Source organism: Engystomops pustulosus, chromosome 9, assembly GCF_040894005.1.
Source record: "Engystomops pustulosus chromosome 9, aEngPut4.maternal, whole genome shotgun sequence".
Lineage (NCBI taxonomy): Eukaryota > Metazoa > Chordata > Amphibia > Anura > Leptodactylidae > Engystomops > Engystomops pustulosus.
The window spans coordinates 7,905,690-7,924,929 of NC_092419.1; the positions used below are offsets into that span (position 1 = coordinate 7,905,690).

Sequence of the window (19,240 nt, forward strand, 5' to 3'; positions counted from 1 at the left end):
TAGTTGGAAAAATGCCAAAAAAATGGTCCAAAGGCTTCAAATAAATCTTGCAAATCCACCAGAAATGTGGCACCGGTGCATTCATGAAGGTCCCCCCATTGTGTTACAAGACATTATCATCGTTTTGTGGCAGGGATTTCAAGTACAGGCAGTCCCCTGGTTACGTACAAGATATGTTCTGCAGATTTGTTCTTAAGTTGAATTTTTTTATAAGTCAAAACTGTATACTTTATAATTGTAACCCCAGCCAGAATTTTGTTGGTCTCTATGACTATTGGATTTTAAAAATTGTTGTCATAAGAACCAGGAAAAACAATAAAACTTATTCACAGACACCTGTGATAACGGTTTTAGTTGTGCATTGTAGCCTAAGACTAATGTACAGTAAATTACCAACATCCAGAGGTCCGTTTGTAACTAGGGGTCATCTGTAAGTCGGGTGTTCTTAAGTAGGGGGCCGCCTGTACAAGATTTGCATTTCAGAAATTGCCCTTTGGGCATTGCCCTGTTTAATCAGAGGATTGAGGGAGATCGTCTGCTGACATGTGACCATTCTCTTATCTTGTATAGAATGTAATGAGGAGGGTCTATACTGGTTTTTTATGTACATTTTTTATTTTTTTTTTTGCTGGAGAACCCCATTCAAAGTGAAAGTACATATTTAATATTGGAAGATGATATCCATATATAGTATCATAGTAAGGTAGTAAAATGGACGTCGGTCCATAAAAGCTGTACAGTTATCTGATTTGCATGGAAAAGTTCTTAACATAATCACAATTTTGTTCTGTCTTTTACACATGGATTTGTATCTACATCTTATTTTCTCTATAAGGCTTAGATTTCATGTTCAGGTCAAAAACCGGACTAGAAAAAACTGAGAAAAATTGGCTTCAAAGAACCTGTACATGTGAACATACACTAAGGATGTGTTTCTGGAGGCCTGACAATTAGCGGGGTATGAAGGAGATCTCGTAGGGTATGGGGACGTTGCTGAATCCGGTCATCTTGGGGCTGATGTCGTCCTCCGTCAAATGCATCTTGGTGGTCAGCTTGAAGTTCTGCAAGATGGTGGTGAGGAAGAGAAAGAGCTCCATTTTAGCCAAACCTTCGCCGGCACAGACCCTCTTCCCTAAAATTAGGGGATAGAAATGATAAATCATTAACCGAAATGCCTAAAAGTGCAAAGAAATTAGAATTCATGGTGGCCATAATTCATTAATGTATTAAAGGAAATGTCCATCCAAAAAAAAAAAAACTACAGGAAGTCACATGGCCGATCATTGGGGAGATTATAAAAAATAATCAGGATTCTTGATGCACTCTGAGGAATTGGGACATAACTAAAAATCTTTAAAAAAATCTGATACTACATTTTTTTCCCCAATATATTTTAAGGGAAACTGTAACTAAGTAATTACTATGTTATGTAGGGCTATACCCACACATCCCATCCACACAACTTTGTTTTTATGGTTCAGCTGCTCCTTCTTTACTTTAACTTCCTTTAGAAACATTTTAAAAAATTTGGATGAAGTGCTTTGGCAGAGCTCTCAGGCCTCCGGTTCCACTTCTCACTGGGGTCAGGAGTGACTTAGCTGATGGATGGATGAGAGAAGGTTCTGGGCAGTGGAAATGTAGCAGAAGTTGTTGTTACTGCTGTAGAGTTGGAGTCCTGAGGTGCTCTGCTAACGACCCCCGAAGGTAACATAGCAGTTCGGATAGGTAAATTGTGGTAGCATATTCCCTTTCAATGGTGTAACTGGAAGCTGATGGGCCCCAGTGCAAAGTCTGTGTCAGGCCCCCGACTATAATGTATGGCTTATAGTAATAGTCTTCTCATATGGGAAAGTGACACCATACGGGCCCCCAAAGCCTCTTGGGCCCAGTTGCGTCCACACCGTCTGCACCCCCTCAAGTTACGCCCCTGTTCCCTTTAAATATCAAAAATATTACAAAGGGTTTGCTTGTAGACTTTTACCATGGTAATATAGCGAAGGAGAATACACAAAATAAAAAATATTTTTATATAGGACTATTTGTTCTATCTTTTAACCCTGTTGCAAACCAAGTCGTAGCATTATCGCCACGTCACAAAATGCCTGTTCCATCAAAATCTAAAAATGATTATTCCCTGCATTGAACACAGAAAGTAACCGAAAATACCAGGCAAATGTCCAAAATTTTTCTATCCATAAAATTTGAGTAAAAAATGATCAAACGGTCTTGTAGGTCCCAAATTAAATCTTAGACACTTCCTGCAAAAAAAAATTACACCCTATACAGCTCCATGCAATGAAGTATGCAAAAGTTATTGGCCTTAGAATTTAGCAAATTTTTTTTGTAGCATTTTTTACTAAAATGATATCATAATCATATCATTATAATAAAACCTATGAAGGTTTCATAACCTTGTGGTTGTACCAGCCCAAAGAATAAGGATAAGATGTCATTTGGAGGACACAAAAAAGTCAAAAAAAGAAAGCCCACAAGAAAATTCTGTGAATGCAGCAATGTCACCACACTTGCAATTTTTTTCCAGCTTTCCAGTACATGCACCCTTTTCAAACCCCTACAAGCCCGTTTGGTGTGCTGGCAGTGTAAGGGAAAAATAGGGGCAATTCCTGGCTGTATGCCCAGGGTTGCCCCTACTTAAGGGAGTGTACGACAGAATTCTTGCATACAGAATTGTTTAAAATGGGTCAGAGTCCAATCTGATCCCCCGCACATTACAGACAAGCACAGAACCTACACGCAAAAAACACCCGTGTATTTATTACATGCTGCAGTTGCATTGGTCTCATGTTCAATCTCAGGTAGAATAAGACAAGGTAGGTACCTGTAGAAAATGGAATAAAGGCATCTTCTTTTTTAAAGCCCCCATTCTTATCCAGGAAATGATTGGGATTAAATTTATTCGGAGTTGCGAAATACTCAGGATCTCGGAGAGCGCAGTACAGAAGGGGATAGACATCAGTACCCTGCGTATTTAAAAAATAGAAATGTTTACACTTTTTATAGCATTATTATTGCATCCCATATTGCAGTGATGGCGAACCTTTTAGAGACTGAGTGCCCAAACTACATCCGAAAGCCACATATTTTTCACAAAGTGCCAAATGGCAATTTAAAGTAACTTATTGCTCCCTGTTGTGTCAAAGATTCGAGCCCTGAAGACACCAATACAGTAGAATGACGGAGAAATTCATATTATTATTGTAGCTTCCCTCTATGGTCCCCTAAACAGGATGAATCGCAGGCCCTGAGAAGGGGCTTCAATAATAATCCAGCTCTGCCCACTCCTCCTTGCTCCTCCCTTACTCTTCAAGTCACTTTAAAATAGAGCTAAACATGGCCGCTTCTGGACTGCCTGTGACTGCAGGAGGGGGAGTCCTGAATGGTGACCTTTTGGGTGATGGCCTGGGTGCCCAAAGAGAGGGGTCCGAGTGCCACCTCTGGCACCCGTGTCATAGGTTCGCCACCACTGCCATATAGGGATATGTCCCATTTTTAGGAACACAATTTCATTCGATAGAGAATATGCTTCCAAATGTTATAAAAAAAAGTTTGATTTACTTAAATTGGGATCTCAGGGAGGGTTTGGGGCCTATATCTAGATGAAGCGCTCAGCACGAGCGCGAAACGTGTTGTTCAATATTAATGCTTTTTATATATAAAAATAAAACTACCTTTTAAGAAAAGGTTTAAGCATTGGAGTCACCCAGCGCCAGTCTAAAAACACTCAATATCACGTCCAATGGACAGATCCAGTATATCTAGATAGTGCTTGTCCCGCTCCCTAGTTGCAGGTCAAGTCCTGATGCTCCATTCAATAATATGGGAATGTTGGAAATTTCCGAGCACATTTACTGTAATTAGAACCCACTGCAGATGACGTTCAGCTTTGAAATCTACCAATGAAGGTTCAGCAAAAATTGACATGATGTGGGTTTTAATCTCAGTATGTGTAGGGATTTAATCTACAGTAAGATACTACTACTGTAGATGGTGACTTAGCTATCGGAGAATTCGAGGCTTCAAACTGGGTTTGCCGCTTGTGTTTCCCGAAGGAACACAGAACTCTATGTTGGGAAATGGCCACATTAATTAGCATGGTCCTCACTGCAGCCAAAGCTATCAACAGCGCAGAGTCTATATATTTGTTGATAAATATAATTGTTTACACAGCTGTATCCAAAATTGTATTCACAAACAAGTGGCCAGTGGCGTAACTAGAAGCTGATGGGCACCAAGTGCAAAGTCTGTGCAAATGTATGGTTTATAGTAATAGTCTTCTCATATGGGAAAGTGACACCATAAGGGCCCCCTAAACCTCTTGGACCCGGGTGCGATCGCAACTTCTGCACCCCCTCAAGTTACGACCCTGTAGATGGCCTCCTAGGTCAAAAGTTCTATACAAATGAGGAAATCATTTATCAACATGTTGGAGATAGTCCCACCACACCTTAAACACATGTCTTTCATTGAGTAAGTCAGTAAGATGATAAGTTACAGTATGCTGTATATTTTTACCTTTGGAATGGTATATCCGTGAAACTTGGTGTCGTTTACTGTGGCATGTGGGACATTTAGAGGTAAAACATCACTGAACCTTTGAATTTCATGAATGACAGCATCTGTATATGGCATTTTACTCCTATCTTCAATGTTTGGGGCCCGATTGTCCCCAATAACTCGATCAATCTCCTCCTGAATTTTTTCTGTGGGCCAAAGAAACAAAAACACAAGAGTTTGTATCATACAGCATCATAGATATGTTGCACAAGGAAAATGATGATGAGATTTTAGAAATAAATACTATACCTGCAATCTCATGATGTTTAAGGAGGATGAGAAGTCCATGTCTTAAGGTGCTACTGACTGTCTCTGTCCCAGCAAAAAAGAGTTGAATCACTGAGATGAGCAAGTTCTTATCGTGGAATTCCGAGTTGGGCAGTTTTTTCTCCTAAAAAGTGATAAAAAAGTGAAAGTCACATAAAATATTTTAAAAATATAATTATATTTAACTACAAAAGAAGAAAGGATCTCCCATGAAACTGTATTCCAGTTTTTAAAAAAAATGTTTCTTAGAAACACATAACCAAGAAGCACTACTCATTGATGCTCCCGGTACTGTTCTTCAGGTCCACCTTGATCGGCTTTGTTAACTTTGTTGAACAATTTAAGGGCTTCAGCCACTTATATTGACCTCAATGGGAGCCAGTCATAGACCAATATATATGACCGTGTCTTCACTTTGCCCAAATCAACAAAGTCTGCACAGGATCGGGAAGGAGAAATAGAGTGGTAGGTGATTAAACCAATGAATTTGTCTAATTTTATTATGTTACCACAATGGAAGGAACACATTAAGTATCTCATTAATCATGTAAAAAACCATGAAACCATCATCTTGTGAAAATAAATCTTGGGAAAACCATAAACAAGTCATGCCGGTGGCTTTAGTAGTTCCCAAGGTCCTATGTGCCCAAATGGCTTCTCTGATGTGAGTGGAAAGAGAAACTCGATTTCGGGTTGGTCTTCATCTATTGTTTCCCACTGACTGTGCAATGAGTATCAACCACAGTAGTAAATATGTTATAAAAATTGGTTGGAGACTTCAAGATCTCCCATTGCGGGTCTCTAGGAATGTAATAGGTCAAGTAGGACATAGAGGTCTCATTTTTAGGTTTTACCTGCTCCATTTTAATGAGAAAACAGTCAATGAAATCGCGAGGGTTGGAGGGGTCAAATGTTTCCCGATTCATCTTCACTCTTTCGGAGACAAATGCTGACAATTCTTCTAAGAGCTTGTCAATTTTCTGGTGAGGTCCAGGTACGTGGTCCATTATCTCTGGAATCATGTCATGAAACTGGGACAATGAAATGAGACTTAACGCATAACTGTCATTTCAACGCCTTCCTATAATTAGTATGATTGCATAATAATAAGAGTATATTACACTCGGTGAACTATGGAGCACTTTGTTATCAGTAGGAGGCTCACAGCCTGGTATTTGGGAATCAGACCAACATCTAGTAGATAATACAGCAATAGCTCATGGTGGGAGAAGGTTTTGTAATGTCTAGTGTCCTCGGAGGACCTAACTTCATATAAACTTGGCTGTTCCAAAAATCTTGGCATACAAGCAAAAATGCTGCTTAAAGATTACACAGAAGTGAAATGAAGTGCTGGCAAGTCACAGGATATCCACTTATTGTTTAGATGGTGGGCTTGAACTTCTGACCAAGTCTTCAACCATGCAAAACAAAACATCCACCTAATGAAGGCTCTGGGAAGGACAGACAGATCAGCGAGCCCTAAGCTTAGCCCCCAAAAACTGTTACCTGTCTGCTTGCCTCAACGTATCCTAGTAGTATACATTCACCATAGAGAGCAGAAGAATTGTGAAGAAATCACTTTTTGAGACTAACTGAGTATATTTGATGGTGAACTTTCGATAATACTAGCTCTCTTCATCAGATATGTTATGCATGAGACAAAAAAATCTTTAAAACAACAGAATGATATATATACAGGCATCTTATTTACAACAGGATCGTAATAAATAGACTAAAAACCTGTGAAATATCCAAACAAGGTTTTTAAGATGGAACGACGGAAATCAGGCTTTCTCCACCACCCTGCAAGGCAGCCCTCCCCCCCACCATAAAGCACAACCCCCAGGAAGCCCAATGACATGATGTGGGACCAAAGGCAAACCAGCACATCCATCCCAGAAGGAACAGACTACCAATTGCAGACAGAAAAGCCCCACTCTGGCCGAGACTCCCCAGCATAATGCAGACAGCTGGTTCAGTTTGTGAGAGGCCCCAGACCATGGCCAGGGAGCAACAGCCATCATTACGGAGAGCCCATCAATCAAGGCCACCCTGCAAGCACATGGAGACCCACAGTCATCAATGCTCTACCAGCGGACTCCGGGTCCTCCTTGTCCCATCTATAACAATGTATTTGCATATTTCCTAGAATCCCCCAGTGGAGCACTAATGGCCACAAGTCTTCACAAACCCAAAAGGTAGCCTCAAATGTTAAACTTTCTGCAAGGAGAACTCCAACCCCCTGAGCCCATTCATGCCCTGACCCCGCTCTCCAAACCAACCCACCACACTTCATGGAAGTTAACCCACCTGGGATAACTTGCTTTCATGTTTCACATTTCATATTTTAGTCTGTTCATTACCTTCCCGTCAAAAATAAGATGTCTGTGTATATATCATTCTGTTGTTTTAAACTTCCTATGAATATCCTTTGATGATCACTGGTGGGTGTGTATAAAATGCTGTGAATTATCTGTCTGAGGAAGAGAACTAGTATTCTCAAAAGCTCCCGATCAAATATACTCAGTTACCCTCAAAAAGGTATTGCCTGATTTCTTGGCTCTTCTTCAATGTATCCCAAGAAGTTATGGGACAAATAGGTCCCTCTGAGTGCAGACACAAAACAAGACTCACAATAACGAGTGGTCAGAGGTCCAGGTCACAGCAAAGAAATAAAGTTAAGGCACACAATCGTCCAAAGGGATAGTCACTAAACATAAGCCAGTGTCAGAAATTCAGAAGTATAGAAATAGCAGAAAACAGAGTAATATTACGGGGGATAAGGAGTGCAAGCAAAACTAAAGCTGCTACTGGACTACATGTAAAGCAAACACTTATTGGAGACTCTTCTACAGGCGAGTGAAACAGAGATGAAGTTGAACCTGAGCAGACTGCAGGAGGATATGGTCGTGGTGCAATCAACTCCAAATCTGCCAGCAAACTAAGTGCATGTTCACACAGGAAAATGGCAAGAAAAACAAGAAGCAGTTCTGTATAAAATTGTGTTACGAATCCCTGCCGTGACACTAGGTCCGCTTTTTGTAAAGAAATGAATGTTAAAACACTATGGGGCACATTTACTAAGGGTCCGAATCGCGTTTTTCCACCGGGTTTTCCGAACTTTACCGTTTTGCGTCGAATTGCCTTGGGCTTTTGGCGCACGCAATCGGATTGTGTCGCATCGGACCCGACGGATTCGGAAAAATCGTGCTATTTTTAAAAAAAAGTGACACACACTTACATGCACCAGGAATAGGATGGTGAACTCTGGCGGACCTGGGAGGACCTCGGCGCAGCAGCGACACCTGGTGGACATTGGGCGCTTGACCTTAGTGAATCGCCGGAAGACCCGAATCCTCGTCGGAGAACGCGCCGATGGATCGCAACAGGACCGGGTAAGTAAATGACCCCCACTATCCAACCCATGAACAATATTACCAATACTGCTCTTATTTTAAGAAAACGTGAAAAGGAATTGCATTATGGTTGGTTATCCAAGGTTGACAAATCCCCACAAGTATAACAAGCCACCAAGACTGGATGAAACACTTTTCTAGAAATTCTGAAAAACTTCTTTTAAGAGGTTGTAAACAAGTTACATAAGGCTGGGGAGGGGCCTATGAAAACAAATAACATCTTATACTCGCCTCCTCTGGCCTTCCTGTTCACCCACAGCACTTTACATCAGTGCCAGTCCAATGTTTGTTTACAGTGGCAAGCGGTGCCGTCCTGACCACTGCCACACCTCTGCTACAGCCTGAAACTACTGCTGTAGCTGGAATGCAGCAGTGTTACTACTGTTTTTTTCTTAATCCCACATGACTTCTTTAAGGTATTTGTTTGACATGTGATTATAATTATGATAAAATGGTAAAAAATGTTCTCTGTCATATGTAAGAAGAGTGCACATTCTATGTGAGACCATGTATGGATGCAATTTTAGGAGATTATACTGTAGGGTCTGCTAATCACTTACCTGTCCTGCAGTGGAACTCATCAGTTGAAATGTTTCATTAAAAACATTGAGAAGTTTTAGAAAATTCAGGTTTTTATACTCAAACCGATTCCCAAACACAACAGAACAGATGACATTGGATACGGCCTGGACCAAGATATTTGTAGGGTTGATGGGTGATTCTGTAGAAAATAAAGAGGGACCAATTCAAGCACAACTGATACACTAGGTTAGTGGTGGCAAACCTATGACCCTCTATGTAGACACCCAAGCCATTGCCTTAAAGAACGGAACGGAATCAAAGAATCTTCCTGCAGCCTTAGGCAACTGAAGAGATGCTCCCAGGGCCACTTTAAAGTGACACATCCTTGGCTGCTTGGGCCTACAGGAAGAGTGAGAAGATGTGGACCGGGTTGACTCCTGCAGGAGTTTCTCCTGCTGGTCCTAGAATTCTTCCTGTACAGAGGGACCCTGAAGAGAAGCTACAATGACAGTCAAATTTGCCCTCCTCCGTTCAACACTGTTGGTGTCTTCAGGAGGCCGATACAATTGAAGGTTGTGGTAGAACAAGGAACAATAAGTTACTGCTTAAATTGCTGTTTTGGTAATGTACAATAAATAGGTTGGTTTCAGTTGAAGTTTGGGCCCATGTACCCCTCTTTTGGTTTGCCTTTTTGTGTAATTTTTTTTAGACTTTTCATGGTGCTTGTGCTCACTTGCGACTTTTGTTGTGCCTAAAACAATCTCCTTTCACCATTGTCTAGTTTTCTGCAGTGTTCCCTGAGTTATCACCCGAATCGAGATGTGAAAGTTGCGACTTTTTTAAAAAATTTGCAAATTTTGGTGCAAATCTACAGCTTCCCCTGACCAGGCGTAGAAATGAGCTTAGAACTGATTGTGACTTTTTTTGACTTTTTTTATAAAAAGTCGCAAATTCACTAAAGACCAAACACCACATGTGCCAATAAGGACAAACTGCTAAGATACATCTGACCAACCGAAAAGCCAAGAAAAGTCCCAAAAGACAGATGGAGAATGCCGGACTTATGATACATGTGCCCCAGGCTCTAAAAGATTTGATATTACTGCACAAGGTTCTGACTAGTCCAAGGCCAACACATGATGCCCAGAGTATTACTATAGAATACACGTGGATGTGCCGGAAATCATTCCACATGTGCTCCATTAGATTCAGAAACCCATTAGTGTGTGAATCATTCCCTAAAATCAGCCAAAAACTACAGCCCTGGACATGGTGATAGCTCAGGTGACCAAGGGCACCTTAACCACCTGTGAGGTGTACACAAGATAACACCTTTACAGTTTGGCATGGAATGGTCTGGTTAGGCTCCAACCGGTTGCCCCGGGAACCATTATAAAGTCTTTATTTATGAATACTGTGAACTTTAGATATAACTTGTCAATATAAAAAGCCATTGGCAGGAACCGGGCAGGGTGTGCACCTGAGGTTAGTAAATAAGGGTGTTCCATTGGCTCTGTATCCTGTGTACGTTCAGCCCAAGTAACATTTTAAATTTCATACCGTCCAAAAATGTTTTTGTTATCGGAATAAAGGGAATTCTGCCCCCCCACTTTATTAGGATTTCACACCCCGTCACCGGTTCATTCCTTTATAATGTTATGTTTATGCATCTGTAGCTCTGACCTTGGTTTCTGAGGACATTTGGCCGGACGGCACATTCTCAACATCTTTCTTGACTTGAGTATTGACTCAGGTTTCTCAGGTTTTGTTTACCCAGGTTGTTCAGTCGTGTTGCTGCATAGCGAGAGTTACCGGCCTTGTGATATAATATTTGTTATCTGGCATCTCCCATAATCTCTTTCTACGAGCAGACAATGGACATAATACACCCACCCAAAAAACAAAGATTATGTAATGTATAGTGCTGTTGACTTTATGCACTTTGTATCCATTTAAAAAACATCAATTTACTTCAAATTTTTATAACATGTATTACATCCTGGTAAAATAACTATGCATCACCATGGTTACAGACTACAAGAAAACCCTGTGTAGTCTGGTTCTACAACCATGTCTGACCGTACGCTCCCGGCTCCATTTTTTCCTACGCCATAGATGGCAAACAAAGGGGAGTATGTAAAAGATAGAAGCTGACTACACAGGGTGCATATTTGTAGTCTGTAACCATGGAAACACATGGATACAATCAATTAAATTAAATGGAAGCCTTACTATTGTATGATTTGAGCTCCTCAACTAAAAATCGTGCTTCCTCTTGGATTCTCTCCTCGATGCTCCTTTTCCCCATGCCGAAATTTCTTAGTGTCGTGAGGGTGAAGCGGCGCAGCTGTTTCCAGCGTTCTCCATTGCTGAGGATCATCCCTAGATTAAGATAAAAAACTCTATTTAGTTAAAGATGATCATTTATCCATGAGATGTTCTTAATCTAAACTTCATCCAACTCTCAGAACCTCCTGCACTTGGCACCAAAAAGAACCACTGCAAATGTTATTATTAAAGGAAATCTACCAACAAAATCTAGGGATATTACTCATAGATCCAGGCACCAGGACTGTGGTATCTTCTTATATTTGTTATCCATGGCCTCCTTCCTTCTAGAATCAACTTTATGCTAAAAAAAATATATACAAATTATGCTAATGAACCGGAAGGGATGTGTGGCCCATTATCAGATTTGCTCTCTCTCCTCCTGCTCCTTCTGCACTTACCCCTTCCCCTGCTGGCTGCAATTGGCAGGGGAGAAGGGCTTCCTTACAGTGTAACAGCCTGTGAAGCTGCAGATTGGAGGTACTCTGGAGGGAGCACTTTGACTCATTAGCATAATTTTAAAAGTTGGTTATAGAAGGAAGGAGGCCATGGATAACAAAAAAAAGAGTGCCTGGATCTTTGAGTAAGTGTCCCTGATTTATTATGCTGGATTTCTTTTAAATGAAATCAACTATTTAAAAAAATGTAAAACACCTACAAATATCTGCGCTCCTTTTCATCTTGATCCTGCTGCTTGTTTTTGCTAAGCTGACACGCCAGGATCACTGAGAAAAGAAACTTAGAATTAGTAGCACTGAGTGCGATGGACAAGATGTCCGGGGCTTCTAATTATGCTTAGGGCATCTAATTATGCACACCCTCTCACCTCCCTTTGCCATGCTGGGAGAGGGAGGTTACGTAATGCAAAAAGCTTGGGAGAAGGAGGTGTAGGGGGCGTGCATAATTAGCATTCCGGAAAGCGGGACATCTTGTCCCTTTGCTCCATGCTTCTAATTATGTTTCTTTTCTCGGATTTGTGCCAAGCTTAGCAGAGGACAGCGCCAGGATCAAGATGAAGTATACTTGTAGGTGTTTTTTGGTTTTTAAATGGTTGATTTCCTTTAAGTGTAAGAAATGCCTTGTTGTACCATGTCCAATAAAAGTAATCTGGAAATATCAAAAATGTTAACTGGTTATCACTTACGCTTTCCTGTTCTACAATTTCCTTGAGATTCTGAGAGAATGGTTTACACAAATTTGCCACTTTGTGGACCTCTGGATGTGGTCATAACTGACAACGTTGGGTTGTTACAATGAGGAATGAAAAGGTGAGGGGAATCAAAAATTACCGTGAGCTTGAAAGAATCTGTCAATTGTCGGCATCCGACCACGGTTGTTGAAGTCATCTGCTTGGTCAATAAGGGCTTCTTTGATCATCTGGTAGCCAGTAAGAATTACTACTGGCCTTGATCCAAAGTATAGAGTATATACAGAGCCATACTTCTCCCTGAGCTGCAATCACATGATAGCAATACATTAGTATTCTCCTTCATTCTGACGTATAATTTTATTAGAGTTCATCTTTTTAGGTGGCTTTGCCAACATCTGCTTTGTGCCGTCAATCCATATTTCAAGGGAATGGCTGGTAACAGTGTCATAGCTAGAAATGATTAGACCCAACAGTAATGGTCCTTCCCTCCACCATAAGGGTAAGTTTCAGGACACCTCTCCCCATTCATAATGTCTCTTCTATGTTATCCACCCAGTTACTAAATGTGTCCTTACTGTAGACCTTCAACTAAGACCTTCCTTTATTTAACCCCTCCAAACACCTTATGCCTCCATTATCATAGACTTATGACCCACATAGTTCCACTTCTTCTGCAATCACCTGTTATACATGGACTTTACACTCATTGATTGTTTTGACTGCTGATTGCAAGGTACTTTACTCGGAGTTGGTTAGCACCTACTAGTGGGTGGGGTTTCATGACATCCGACTTTGTTAGGCTTGTCATAGCCTTTTTTATGCTGGGATTGTCTCTGGCAACTTGTGGCAATGCTGGTACCATAGTCATTATTGGTTATCATGTACCACAAATACTGTATCTTTATTAGACCACAATATCCTAACATGACAAAGCAACCTCCTTCCTTTGCCTTGAAGACAGCAGATGTAGTCAGTTGCTCTACAAAGGAACCTGTCAGCAGAAATTGACCTTGTAAACCACTTCCAGTATGTTGCCAAGCAGCTGAACGCCTTGCAAATCATGTTTCTTTCATGACCCAGTGTGGTGGCATCATCCAGAAAATCTACTTTGAAGTGAGATGTAAATTGTTTGCATAAAATCGGTTGTAAAAAGGAGGCGGAGATTTTAACACTGAAGTCAAGCTCTCTCTTCCTCTCTGCCTTTGCACTGTAATTGGTGGTGCTGCATCCAGAGACATCACTAACCAGATCTCCTGTGGTCCGATGATCAATGTCAATCGCTGAGGAGGAGGTGTTCAGAGCTCCCCACCTTGACTTCAGTGTTAAACTCTCCTCCTCCATGACTTTATTGATTCAATTTATATTTCACTTCACATTTAATTTTCACGTTGGTGCCATCACCCTGGACCATGAAAGAAATATAAACTAGAAGGTGTTACGTGTATGTATAATGCACCGATGGCTAGAATAAGAAGTGGAGACAGGAAATCCGAGCCTTTTAGACTATCTCGAGGCACTAGGCAAGGTTGTCCCCTGTCTCCACTTTTGTTTGCCTTATATATGGAGCCATTGGCGATTAAAATAAGAAACTCACAGAACATCGAGGGAGGGGGATGTGGCGGTATTAAAGACAAAGTATGCCTCTATGCAGATGATGTAATGTTGTACCTCCACAACTCCCCTGACACCATTCCTAAAGCTATGCAAATGGTGGAGGAATTTGGGGAAATTTCAAGTCAAATATAATGCCCCTGGATAAAGAAGTAAAAGATTGGATCACAATGAGAGGGGGCCTTTTGTGTGTAGACAACTTTAAATATCTGGGTATTGAGGTGTCTAATAAAATCTAAGACTTTCAGGAGCTTAACCTTGACCCTCTAATTGGAAATTTGAGGAGCAAAATAAACAGTTGAAAGGGACGACTTTTGTCTAAAACATTTTGATCAAATTGTATAAGCCCACCAACCACTTCACGGTGACCTCTTTATGGTGGGTCTCTACGCCTACGTATTCAACACCTGTTCACACATGGTGAGCCTTTTTTCCTGTTCACATGGTGCGGTATTGCATGGCGTCCGCCGCTACTGTGGTGCGGTGCTGGTGGGGACCCGGGGCCCCGAGCCATGGGCAATGCCTGACAGTATGGGTGCTGGGGGGCAACCAGTTCTTGGACCCGGCTGGCGATGTGCTGCAGCGGCAGTGGATGCCATGTGATGCCGCACATAATAGCGTAGGGACCCACTACAATGAGGTCACCGTGAAGTGGTTGGTGGGGTTATACAATTTGATCAAAATGTAACTAAGAACCTCGAGTTCGTTATATAATGTAGCCGAGCGGCAGGAGATCATTGTGTGATGTGCGGGTGTGCCATCCAGTTCTTTCTCTCTCCCCATGTTGGAAAACTGGTGAGATGGAAAGAAAACTACCTTTTCCTTAAACTGATAGAGCAGTCAAATGGGAAAGCGGAGACAGTATTGGAATTACTAGAGAGCACACTTTTAAAAGATGCACCAGACAAACACTGGATCTTAGGGAAAATGTTAGAAAAAGTCTGGAAGAATTTTAAGAAAATATTGCGGATACAGAGTTATATTCAAGAAACCCCAATATGGTTTAAAAAGACATGGGGGCAGATTTACTTACCCGGTCCATTCGCGATCCAGCGGCGCCTTCTCTGCGCTGGATTCGGGTCCGGCCGGGATTCACTAAGGCAGTTCCTCCGCTGTCCACCAGGTGGCGCTGCTGTGCTGAAAAGCATCGGAACGCACTTGAATACACCGAGGCCGGCTGAGTGAAGGTAAGTGCAAGCTCTGCAACACATTTTCCGTTTTTAAATGCGGCGGTTTTTCCGAATACATCAGGTTTTCGTTCGGCCATGCCCCCCGATTTCTGTCGCGCGCATGCCGGCGCCGATGCGCCACAATCCGACCGAGTGCGCCAAAATCCCGGGGCAATACAGGGAAAATCTGCGCAAATCGGAAATATTCGGGTAACACGTCGGGAAAACGCGAATCGGGCCCTTAGTAAATGACCCCCATGGTGAAAATTCCAGATTGGTGGAGGTTAGGAATAAGATACGTCTCCCAAATAATGATGGATGGTCAATTGTCGTCTTTTTCTCCACTGAGAATGGGGTATGGATTAAAAGAAGGGGATTGGTTACGGTATAATCAACTAGCACGTGTATTAAGTAGTAAGTTGCACCAGAATAAATTTGTTTTGGACATGTATGTTTGGAATTGATTAGAAATTCGGACAAGTGCAATAAAATGATATCTAAGATTTATAAGCACTTGAGAATCGGTTTCACAAATCACATGAAACATAAATCACGACATAAATGGGAAAAATTTATAGGAAGTTTGAAGGAAAAAGAGTGGATAAAATCCATAGAAACACGAACAAGGGGTCTATTAATTGGAACCATAGGCTGATTCACTTTTTTTGTATACACCATATATACACCATATATACTCGAGTATAAGCCTAGTTTTTCAGCACAAAAAATGTGCTGAAAACCCAAACTCGGCTTATACTTGAGTAAAAAAATATATATATCAAAACTCACCTTTCTGGCTTCCCCCACTGCTGGCTATATACTGGGGCAGGAAGCTGGCTATATACTGGGGCTGGGGCCGGCTATAATCTGGGGAATATGGGCTGGCAGGCTATATACTGGGGGTCAGGTGCTGGCTATATACTGGGGCTGGGGGCTGGCTATATACTGGGGCTGGGGGCTGGCTATATACTGGGGCTGGGGGCTGGCTATAATCTGGGGAATATGGGCTGGCAGGCTATATACTGGGGGGCAGGTGCTGGCTATATACCAGTGATGGCAAACCTTTTAGAGACCGAGTGCCCAAACTTCAACAAAGACCCGCTTATTTATCGCAAAGTGCCAACACAGAAATTTAATTTGTGATTTATACTACCTTCTCGGTCACAGTTTTCATAGATACCAGCACCCTGAGGACACCAATATAGCAGAAAATAGTCCCAGGTACAGCTGTCACTTTAAAATACCTCTTTGCACAGCAAGTCCTGGGCTGTCTGGGACTGCAGGAAGATACATGGAGTCATCTCTGATGATGGCCCGAGTGCCCACAAAAAGGGCTCCAAGTGCCACCTCTGGCACCAGTGCCATAGGTTAGCCATCACTGCTATATACTATGGGGCAGGGTCCGACAGGCTATATAATGGGGAGGCTGTGACCAATGCATTTCCCACCCTCGGCTTATACTCGAGTCAATAGGTTTTCCCAGGTTTTTGTGGTAAAATTAGGGGCCTCGGCTTTTACTTGGGTCGGCTTATACTCGAGTATATACGGTATATTATACACCGGTAGAACTGTATAGAATGGGGATTAAGGAGATCCAGATGTTGGAAATGTCAGACAGAAGAGGCAGACTTCATCCATTTGGTCTGGCTATGTCCGGGCATTAGGAACTTTTGGGACAATATCTTTAGGAAAATTTCTGTAACTCTTAACATTGACTTAGACCTGACAGTGACCACCGCAAATTTTGGACTCTTGGAACAGGAAGGAGTGAATAGACATCATGTTAATCTGATCATTAAACTAATGAATATTGCATTCGATTGTATTACATAGAAGTGGGGTGCTAAGGATTACCCAAAAATTTGATGCTTGGTATAACCTTTCTTGTCAGATTAAAAGCTTTGAGTATTCCTCGACTCAGAATAAATGGCTAGGATTGAATAAGGTGAAAATGTGGGACAACTGGGGGGAGTGAGGGGAAAGGGAAAAATTTTGTTTTCATTTTTTTTTCTTTCATTTTCTCCCAGCGGTCCAAGGGGAGGGGAGGGGAGGGGGGATTACTGTATTATAACTATACTGAAAATATGGGGTAAATACAAACAGAATGACAGTAAAAGTAGTAGGCAAATATATACTGCTATATATACTATCCAGTTATGCTTATAGGAAAGTAATTGAGAAAATCACTCTGTTTGTAAACTTGTATATGTGTATGTGAAAAAGTTTTTGTATTTCATTAATAAAGTTTTTTGTATTAAAAAAAAAAACCACTCTCCTCCTCCATGACTTTATTGATTCAATTTATATTTCACTTCACATTTAATTTTCACGTTGGTGCCATCACCCTGGACCATAAAAGAAATATAAACTAGAAGGTGCTTGACCTCTGTTAGTGGTTTAGTAAGCCAATTGCTGATGATAGGTTCCCTATACATTGCTAGACATTAGCTAGACGTGGCCTCTTGGTGTCATGTATGACCCTGGATGGCATTTATATTGTAACATGTTCTCTACTGGCCACTTCAGGAGAATATGTGGTTGTGTATGGTTTCCCAGCGGCACTCAGCATGTGCACTATTGGTGCTATCAAGATCATATCAATACCAAAGTCCATAACAAGATAAGCTCTAATCCCGGGCATCATAGTTGTTATGCATTTCAATGTAGGAGAAGTCAGGTAAGATAACGTAGTGTGCAAAAGTTTAGGCAAGTTCGGCAAAAAATGTTGCAAAGTAAGAATTAATTTATGGTAAACTTAGAAGTGTTATAGCAGGATAACAACCCCAAACCTTCAGCCATTGCCATTAAGAAACAAATTCAACATTAACAAGAACAAGAAAACCTTGAAGTGATGATATGGCAGCCACAAACCCGGATTAGAACACCCGGGGAGTGAGGGAATTCAGAATATTTACATCGAGGAACATCTGGACTTATTTCTCCAAGGTGTCCTGTACAATCTCCCTGCTAAGTTCCTTCAAAAACCTGGGCAGTCCCCGGGTTACATACAAGATAGGGTCTGTAGGTTTGTTCTTAAATTGAATTTGTATGTAAGTCGGAACCATCTACTTTATAATTGTAGCCCCACCCAAATTTTTTTGGTCTCTGTGACAATTGGATTTTAAAAACGTTGGATTGTCATTAGAACCAGGATTAACAATAAAGCTTCATTACCAACATCCAGAGGTCTGTTTGTAACTAGGGGTCGTATGTAAGTCAGGTGCTCTTAAGTAGGGGACTGCCTGTACAAGTGTACCCAGAAAAGCTGGGGCTGTTTTGAAGCCAAATGGTGGCCACTCCGAATAATAATCTTGAAATTACAGAAAATTGACAGTAAAAATTAAATATTAACATTTCTATTTTGGAAAATACTTTGTAGCTTTAGTCCAACATTTGCCTATAATGTTTGTTGTGTAAAGAGCTTAAGATATTCAGAGAGAATATAAAAGTTAATAGTACAGACCTGGTTTAAGGATTTTACCAGCTCCCCACGTTTTATATGTAGCAGGTTACCGATGATTGGCAATGGCGTCGGTCCAGGTGGTAGATTCCGCCGTCTGTACATTTTCTCCCATGTTGAGTAGAAAAACATGAGGGATATCAATAAGACAAGGATCAGGGTGGCTAACACAGTGGTGTCCATGGTGTCGTCCGGAGGGAATAGCGATGGTCTTGCCGGTTATATTACAGTATTTATATCAGACAGTCCTGGTTTTATGCCAGATGATCTCAGCACTGTATCAAAGTTCAGCTTTGCCAGAAACATTCTTAAGGGAACAGTCAACAAAAACCTCTTAAAAATGCACGATCATGTTCACTTTGGTATTTACCTGCACTCCTAATGTTTTTGTAAGTAGCCAAGAAATTGGAAACTTTTTACTGTTTAGCAATCAATCGAGAGCTATTGTATCTTTTGCTATCAACGTCTTAAAGGGCATCACCAGACAAGTATTGAAATTCTTCTTCCTACGTCAATCTAGATTTTATCCATAGGGGACGGGTTTTTCATTTTGTTGGCCAAGTACCAATGTCTGAGTGGTGCTATAAAGCGTAGCACGATCTACAATGTTTGGCAGTTCAGAAAAATCAATCATTACAATTCTGGAAGCAGGAAAAAAATTCATGTAGAGATATGAATACAAGGTTCATTGGAGTTCCAAGTGAGTTCGTGGCTAGCCCAAGTTGTGGCATGATATGATCCA

The 19,240-nt window shown here is 41.3% G+C and overlaps 1 protein-coding gene across 1 annotated transcript; it reads right to left on the reverse strand.

Annotated features, from left to right (window-relative positions):
* Window positions 1-593: 593 nt before the first annotated feature.
* Window positions 594-18,721, reverse strand: LOC140077747 (cytochrome P450 2G1-like). Its single transcript, XM_072125183.1, has 9 exons — window positions 18,502-18,721; window positions 12,398-12,560; window positions 11,013-11,162; window positions 8,819-8,979; window positions 5,697-5,873; window positions 4,825-4,966; window positions 4,534-4,721; window positions 2,840-2,981; window positions 594-1,132 (listed from the first exon to the last, which is right to left on the reverse strand). Exons 1-9 carry the CDS (start codon window positions 18,679-18,681, stop codon window positions 951-953), a joined length of 1,485 nt encoding a protein of 494 aa, XP_071981284.1. The 5' UTR covers window positions 18,682-18,721; the 3' UTR covers window positions 594-950.
* Between the last annotated feature and the right edge of the window lie 519 nt (window positions 18,722-19,240).

Bases quoted from the DNA above. Each gene is read 5' to 3' on its own strand.
- LOC140077747 (XM_072125183.1), bottom strand. From the start codon at position 18,681: ATGGACACCACTGTGTTAGCCACCCTGATCCTTGTCTTATTGATATCC. The intron at 8,980-11,012 runs GTAAGGCTTCCA...TATTTTCTACAG, and splicing joins GGAGCTCAAATCATACAATA to AATCACCCATCAACCCTACA. The intron at 2,982-4,533 runs GTAAAAATATAC...TTAAATACGCAG, and splicing joins ACGGATATACCATTCCAAAG to GGTACTGATGTCTATCCCCT.